The following is an 8,644-nucleotide window of genomic DNA, read 5'->3' as shown; positions in this document are numbered from 1 at the left end:
CCCAAAAATATTGGGTCCGAATTCTAATAGAGAGGGTGGATGCAATGCTCCAGGGTTTAATTAAAGGTAGGAAGTTGCACAATAGTGCAGATTCAAATCTTTTGGCAAGAAACTCATAATGATATTGAAAGAGTGTTTGAGATTGAAATATATCACAGTAATGTCGGTGCATGAAAGATATATTTTTGGAGAAAAATGTTTGGAGATTTTTTTTAAACTACAAAAACATATCTGAACCATATAAACACAATGTATTGATTACAATATAAAAAATTAAAATATTTAATATGAAGGTGAAGTTTAAAAATAAACCATTAAAGTGTTTAAATTAATATAAATGATCAAATTTCATACTTCATGCTTTTTTGGAGAGCACTTATAAAATAAAAAAATATTAATGATAAAAAAATGGACAATGTTCTCTAATGATGTTTTAAAAAGTCTTGTCATTGTAAGTAGGTGTATAGCATGTGGATTTGGGTAAATGCATATCAGTACATTTAGTGTTTTGTTGTGTTTGTGATGTGTCTCTTAGATAAGCCCTGCTGTCTGAGGTATGTCAAACGAGTTAGTCATTCCATTAGTAACAGAGTGACCAGTTACAGAAGACAAGGCCTGAATGGAGGCTGCAGAATCCAAGCTCTTGTGTAAGTAACATCTGTCTGTCTGTAGATTTAGAACTATTAAAATGGTTTGAAACTTGTACATACAGGCATGTATGAATCAAATCTAACTGGTACTGGAGAAATTTAAAGTAATGCTTCCCAGAATTACTTTTATTATTTTTTATCCATTGCATGTTTATAGGACAACCTACACACAAAAAAAAAAAAAAAATATATATATATATATATATATATATTATTCAGATTGTTAGACTGATAATATAATTTTTAATGAAAATGTATATATGAAACTAGAATTTTAAATTAAAATTTATATTTCTTATACATTTTAATGATATTCATATATATTTTCCATATGGGAAGTGTTGCCATAAAATGTATCTCTGTGAAATTGACGTCCCTGGAGAGGAATGGAGACACAGGACAGATAATGATGCAATGAAATGCCTTAAACTGTAGTGAATATAAGAAGCTCTATACATTTTTCAGACATTACAGTTAATGATTTTTAATGCAACTGTCTCTCGGCAGATTCAAATTGGACAATGGCCAAGAGTTTTGTGCTGAGTTATCTGAAATTTGGGCGATTGAACTCATGATGTGGGTGGCCAGACCGCGAGATTCAAAGTGGTCTTCCAGGCCTCAAATACCTCGAATGCCTGAATATCCTCGAATACCCGAATATCCTCGAATGCCCGAATATCCTCGAATGCCCAAAATGCCTCGGATGCCAAAAATGCATCGGATGCCAAAAATGCCTCAGATGCCTTTTTGAATGCCTACAATGCTTAGAATGCCTGAATTGCTTTGGATGCTCCGAAACGACTCGAATGCCTATAAAGTCTAAAATGCCTTGGAACACCTGAAATGCCTCAAACATCTGAAACTCCTCAAAAACCTGAAATGGTTTGGACACCTGAAATGCCTTGAATGTCTTCATGCCTCAAATGCCTTCCATGTCTCCAATGCACCAAATTCCTTCAATGCATAAAATGTCTTCCATACCTTCCATGCCTCAAATGCCTTCCATGCCTTGAATGCTTGAATAGACATAATGTTGCCACTTTCTTAATTAACTGAATTAAATGCATAAAAAAACAAATACAAATATTTTAACTTTATTTCTAATTGTACTGTGGTAAATTGAAATCTGTTTAAATAATGTTTGCATAAAGGTCAACATCAAGTTTTGTCATTTATGCACAATCATGACAGTGACAGTGTATTATTATTATAATTTTTAAATTATTGCTATTGGCAGTAAATAGTCCTGCAATGTAAATGTATTTTATTTTATTTATTGGTAAAAGTTCAAATATTCTACACAGTTGCTCAATTTAATATGAATATACAAGTAAACAGCGCAAAGTGGAACTGGGACATTCTACAAAATAGGTGCCATATACTGTCAATGTATGAAGAGTTTATTTGCAAAAATCAGATAACTCAGTTTTTATTCATTTTCATAAATCATGTTTTTTATTGTGTTATCATTTTTTTTATTGTTTTATTGTGTTATCTGTATTTTTTAATGTATTATTATTTTATCAAAACAACCCAACTGCAGTTTGATTGATATTAGTTTTTTTTACAATCATTTTTGCACGAATAACAGACCTTTCGTGTCATTTTTCAAAACTCGTCTAGACACATAATTCACAACATTTTTCAAAACACTTAACACTTTTTCCAAATGCTTGGATACAATACACATGCACCAAAGATCTTTTGTTCATTTAACTAAAATCACTGGTTCAAAATGACACAACTTAACATCAAAGTATTACTATTTCAAAATGCAACTCACACATTTAATCTGAACTGAGTGTCTATTCATTTCATTACAATGATCTAACTATCAGTTGATACAACTGCTCAAAATGCTACATAACTGTTGAAGCATAGTTTTTATGGAAAATGATGAACAATATTAAATGTTTAGATTATGAAAGTGAAGCAACTGAGAACTGAGTATGTTCAGGTATAATCAGTTTCAAGATGCCTCTTGTTGGGAGAAAAAAAAATCCCCCAAAAATTCTATATCATTGTTATCAGTATTTGTTTTTCCTACATTAAATGTCTTTTTAGAGGGTGATAGAGCTGTAAGCTTATGAAAACCATTCATATTTTTGGATGAGGCAGGCTTTAACCTGGCCATGACATGGAGGAGATGGATAAGTGCTAGTCGTTGGCACCAGTCAGCGGTGAGTAATCCCAAACCAATGGCGCTGTCTCAAACTATACCTCTTCCGGTTTGTCTGATTTGTCATTGTGTTTTCTGACTTGTTATAATGTTTTTTGATTTGTTGTTGTGTTTTCTGAATTGTTATTTTGTTTTTTAGACTTGCATTTGCGTTTGTAATTTGTTATTTTGTTTTCAGAATTGTGATCTGCTTTGCACTTCACGGCCACCGTACATTTGTGACCCTGGACCACAAAACCAGTCATTAGTACCACGGGTATATTTGTAGCAATAGCCAAAAATACGTTTTGTTTTAATTGCAGACATATTGTGATTTCTGTTTTATTGCAATTAATCATGCAGCCCTAGAATACAGTATAAACTGTACATACAGTAGACATGAACTGTGGCTCCATTTACTGTAGTTAAGTAAATAATGTTTAATAAATAAATGTTGATTTTTTTTTCTTTTGTTTACTGTTTAAACACAAAATATGGAGGTTGAACTCTGCGGCGATCAGCACAGTGTCACTCACCATGTGTTTGACAGCAGACAGTATCTGAGAGAAAACCAGTTTACTCTCCAGATCAGACAGGCGTCCTCTGATGGCGATCCTGGAGAGCAGCTCTCATCACCAGATGAAGCCTGCGAAACGTCTGCACCACCTCATACAGGCACACGATGTCGGGGTGGGAGAGTCTCTCCATGCAGAGTATTTCAGACGAGAACAACCTCTGCGAGCGCTTGTCCAAACGCAGCTTATCCAGGATTTTAACAGCTAACCCTTTCTGAGAGAGAGGAGTGAAGGAGAAAAAGGGCAGAAAATGCACTGCCAGTGGGACATGGGTCAGTTCTAGTAAGACAAAAGTTCATTTGCGTGGTCAGGCATGTTTCATACATTCTTGATTTAAAGACTGTAAGAATGTTATCTGGAGTAAACCAGGGTTATTATAGTTACCTAAATTTGAAGCTAAAATTAAAACCATTAAACAATTTTTTAAATTTATTAATTAATAATAAAAAATAAAAATAAAAATAAATAAATATATATATACAGTGGGTACGGAAAGTATTCAGACCCTGTGACTTGACTGAACTCAGGAAGAACAACTGTAACTAGACTTGACTCATGACTATCAGTTGTGACTTGACTAGACTCATGCATATCAGCTGTGACTAAACTTGACTCAGGATAATGAACTGGAACCTGACCGGACTCATGACGATCAGCTGTGACTTGACGGCGCTCAAGATGGGCAGCTGTGACATGACGGGGTGCCGTGGTGTCCGCCATTTTGCAATCAGGCTCCACTGTCGCCGCCATTTTGTAAGCGTGCTCTGGTAGAGCCGCCATTTCAGTCACAGACACGGTGTCGCGTTCCTCCTCCGCGTCACCCACAGTAAACAAAGAGCCAACAGACAACAAAGCATAATCCATCAGGTCCCTTAAACTACAGTTAAATTCCTCTCCAGGTAACCAAGACTTCGTGGGTTCATTGAGTCCAAAACGGAACAAGTCTTTAAACAAAATTTCATCATACAGTGGAACCTGATAAGATAGTACACAGAACCGGTGAACATACTCCTCAATAGAAAGGCCTCCTTGCCGAAGATGTAGTAGCTGGGTGACTGGGTCCATACCTGGCCAGAGTCCACTGGAAAAGCCGCTGGATACTTGTTCGGCTGAGTATTCTGTAACAATAATAAACTTTTAATGCATTCATCATAGAAGAGGTGTATTGCATGAAATAGATCATTATTATTGTAATGAATAGATGTGGGCACAAAAATGAGCACAGACACAAATGCACTTCTGAAAAAAAAATGATTAAAAAATGAAATGATTTGACCACCCTTTCACCTTCTACTCTCTTTTGTTTCTTACCAGGTAACATTCATATGATTCATATGACAGGGCAGGTTATAAAAGACATTAAGATGGGTCTCCAGGGGGGTTTATAGAAATATAAAATTAAGTTATATATTTAGAAAATTAATTATAATCTTATGGATTAACCCAGATTTGACTCCCCCCAGATTTATCTATGACGTGATGAACACATGTTCAATTACCATCCATAACGCAAGAAAATCTGAAGGCAGTTTTAGGTATTTTGCGTCAAATGCAGTAACACTCAAGACACTTTAAATGACTTTTAAATGAACAAAGAAAGTGTCTCTCACCTTTGGTCAGGTCGTGAATGCCGAGTTTGACCTGAGAGAAGTTTCCTCTGCCTATTTCCCCTCGAAGCTCATAAAAGCTGATCCGTTTGCCGACATTGACAAGCCTCTCCTTGTGTCCGAGCTCATAGACGGCTCTTTCGAAGGGTGTCTGTCTGCTTTACACTGATCTCTGGACTCACGACTGCAGGTTTTCTGTTCAGTGCTTGACCACTCGTCTTCTCCTCTGTGGTTTTATTGACCTCCATCCAGGCCAGCTGATGCACGAGCTCTTTGTGCTGAGATGGCATTGTTTGCTGGGCCACCTTCCCTGTACGAAGAAAGAGATCTTGTTAATATCTCAATTGTTTTTTAGAGAAAGCAATGTGATCAAATCGAGACATTTGCTGTACAAGTCTCCTCCTCCTTCAGATGTTTCTCCTAACAAAAAAAACCCTCTAATCTCACATGTGTCACCTTTAGAGTTTCAGAAGAGAACTTAACGTCTCAAACTATGCTAAGATTTCCCAAGATATCAGTCAGACCCTTAGACATTTGAAAAAAATTTTTTTCTCAATTATGTTTCATTAGGTATTAAATTTGTCTGTCATAAAATTCCTTTGAGAAATATAAACAGTCCGAAATGAGTCAATAGCTTTCATATGGTTCTTGGGAGAACTATATAAGAAACGTTTCAGTTCATATTGAGATCTGAGCACAGTTTTTTTTAAATCTCTTCTGAGTTTACTGGGGTCTTTTTCTCAAGAGAAACACTCGAGATGAAGCAAAAGTTCCCATTTGATCTCATAATCGCTGTCTAGGTGAAAAAAATCCAGATGTTAGTTAAGGGTTAGTTCACACAAAAATGAAAATTCTGTCATTAATTACTCACCCTCGCGTTGTTCCAAATCCGTAAGACCTTTGTTCATCTTCGGAACACAATTTAAGATATTTTTGATTGACCCTCCCATAGACAGCAAGGTAACTACCACGTTCAAGGTTCAGAAAAGTAGCAAGACAAAGTAGTCCGTGTGACATCAGTGGTTCAGCTGTAAAGTTATGAAGCTACGAGACGCAGACGCAAGTGACGCAGTAGAGACGAAAATTAATTGTGTTCCGAAGATGAACGAAGGCCTTAGAGGTTTGGAACAACACGAGTAACTAATGACAGAATTTTCATTTTTGGGTGAATTAACCCTTTAAATAGATCTAATGTGAGATTTTCTTGCCTGCGGGGAGATCTCAATATGAACTCAAATATCTGATTAAATAGTGCAAATAATCTGACATGTTATTCACATTTAGATCTAAACTGTGTTTTTCTGCTTTTTCAGGTATTTTTTCTGCTAAGGAATCTTGAGAGGACATCTAAGAACTCCACAAAGATTCCTGAGCTATAAAATAGCAATGCTTGAGCAATATTTTTTTACATTTGTTTTTACACGGTCCTATGATATCTGGAGACAGACCTGAGATGGAGGGGACTCTAGAAAAGGTCTATAATTATGTTCACATTTATTGTGTATTGTCTAGAAATCCAGGAGCCAATGTGGAGAACTCAAAATGAACTCAAACATTTCGCATCAAATGCTTTCCAGTCCAAGTAATTTGAGATATAGATCTCAATATGAACTCAAATATCTGATTAAATAGTGCAAATAATCTGACATGTTATTCACATTTAGATCTAAACTGTGTTTTTCTGCTTTTTCAGGTATTTTTTCTGCTAAGGAATCTTGAGAGGACATCTAAGAACTCCACAAAGATTCCTGAGCTATAAAATAGCAATGCTTGAGCAATATTTTTTTACATTTGTTTTCTTTGTCCAAAATCTCAAATAAGACCACTCAGGATATAAAATTGTTTTTTGAAACTAACAGTCACTTTGGAGAACTACATAAGAAACGTTTGAGTTCATATTGAGATATTTTTGAGAATTCTTCTGAATCTCGTAAGGAGATTACTGGGGGTTTTCTCAAGAGAAACACAACAGATAAGGGTCAAAACACACAAGACACACATGATGAGACGGTCCTATGATATCTGGAGACAGACCTGAGATGGAGGGGACTCTAGAAAAGGTCTATAATTATGTTCACATTTATTGTGTATTGTCTAGAAATCCAGGAGCCAATGTGGAGAACTCAAAATGAACTCAAACATTTCGCATCAAATGCTTTCCAGTCCAAGTAATTTGAGATATGTTATACACAATTATAAAGACCAAAACTGTCTTTTATAAAGGACATCTTCATGTCTTCATATTCTTATTTCTACTTAGGAGAACATCTGAGATCTCCATAAAGTTTCCTGAGCTATAACGGAGCAACATCTGAGCAATAACGTATAATAATAATAATCATCCTAGTCCTAAAGAACCGAAATATGACTGTTCAGAAAATAAAATTGTTTTAAAACTCACTCAAAATCTGTCCTCTCCCTTTTTCCTCGGTCTTTAAGGGTAAAGTGCCACTTGTCATATTTAAAAGCATCCTCTAAGTGGCATCCTCTTGCAAATAATCTGACATGTTATTCACATTTAGATCTAAACTGTGTTTTTCTGCTTTTTCAGGTATTTTTTCTGCTAAGGAATCTTGAGAGGACATCTAAGAACTCCACAAAGATTCCTGAGCTATAAAATAGCAATGCTTGAGCAATATTTTTTTACATTTGTTTTTACACGGTCCTATGATATCTGGAGACAGACCTGAGATGGAGGGGACTCTAGAAAAGGTCTATAATTATGTTCACATTTATTGTGTATTGTCTAGAAATCCAGGAGCCAATGTGGAGAACTCAAAATGAACTCAAACATTTCGCATCAAATGCTTTCCAGTCCAAGTAATTTGAGATATGTTATACACAATTATAAAGACCAAAACTGTCTTTTATAAAGGACATCTTCATGTCTTCATATTCTTATTTCTACTTAGGAGAACATCTGAGATCTCCATAAAGTTTCCTGAGCTATAACGGAGCAACATCTGAGCAATAACATATAATAATAATAATCATCCTAGTCCTAAAGAACCGAAATATGACTGTTCAGAAAATAAAATTGTTTTAAAACTCACTCAAAATCTGTCCTCTCCCTTTTTCCTCGGTCTTTAAGGGTAAAGTGCCACTTGTCATATTTAAAAGCATCCTCTAAGTGGCATCCTCCAAGGTTTCTCCTCTGAGTCTCAGATATGTCCAGTAGTGTCCCAGTGCATCTTCAGTTTACACAGATCTGCCCATTTACAGTTCCTGGGTGCCTAAAATCCTTATTCAATCCAGTGAAGACCAATGAAGACCAGTCTTATTCAATCAGGCGAGTATTGTTTATTACAGTTTTTCTCAGTCGCTTTGGTGCATTTCTCACATCACTATTTACATTTGCACAACAGTTAGTTCAACCTCCACAACATTTAGTCATTTGTGCACATCATAGTAGCAGTTTCTCATTCCTTCGAACAAATTGCAAATGCTTTTTTAGACACTCTTTACAGGGACATAATCCCTGAGAATGAGAGGGGTCTAACTGGAGACCATCTGAGCAAGCATGTTGTTGTTTTGGATAATGTGCGTTTTCACCACTCAGATGTCATCAGACCGTGGTTTGCAGCACATGATAGGATGCTGGTGGCATATCTCCCACCCTACTCACCATTCCTAAATCCAATCGAGGAGTTTTTC

At 35.9% G+C, this 8,644-nt stretch overlaps 1 protein-coding gene across 1 annotated transcript in view; it reads left to right on the top strand.

The window, feature by feature from the left end:
* Nucleotides 1–3,302: 3,302 nt before the first annotated feature.
* Nucleotides 3,303–8,644, top strand: part of LOC107552682 (uncharacterized) — a 14,523-nt gene continuing 9,181 nt past the window's right edge. Inside the window, exons 1-2 of the mRNA XM_016234626.1 lie at nt 3,303–3,521; nt 5,004–5,139. Coding sequence (XP_016090112.1) covers nt 3,303–3,521; nt 5,004–5,139 — 355 coding nt within the window. The remainder of the gene's footprint in view (nt 3,522–5,003; nt 5,140–8,644) is intronic.

Source organism: Sinocyclocheilus grahami, unplaced genomic scaffold (assembly GCF_001515645.1).
Source record: "Sinocyclocheilus grahami isolate Dianchi unplaced genomic scaffold, SAMN03320097.WGS_v1.1 scaffold456.1, whole genome shotgun sequence".
In the NCBI taxonomy this organism is placed as follows: Eukaryota; Metazoa; Chordata; class Actinopteri; order Cypriniformes; family Cyprinidae; genus Sinocyclocheilus; species Sinocyclocheilus grahami.
This window is presented reverse-complemented; position numbering and strand designations above follow the sequence as displayed.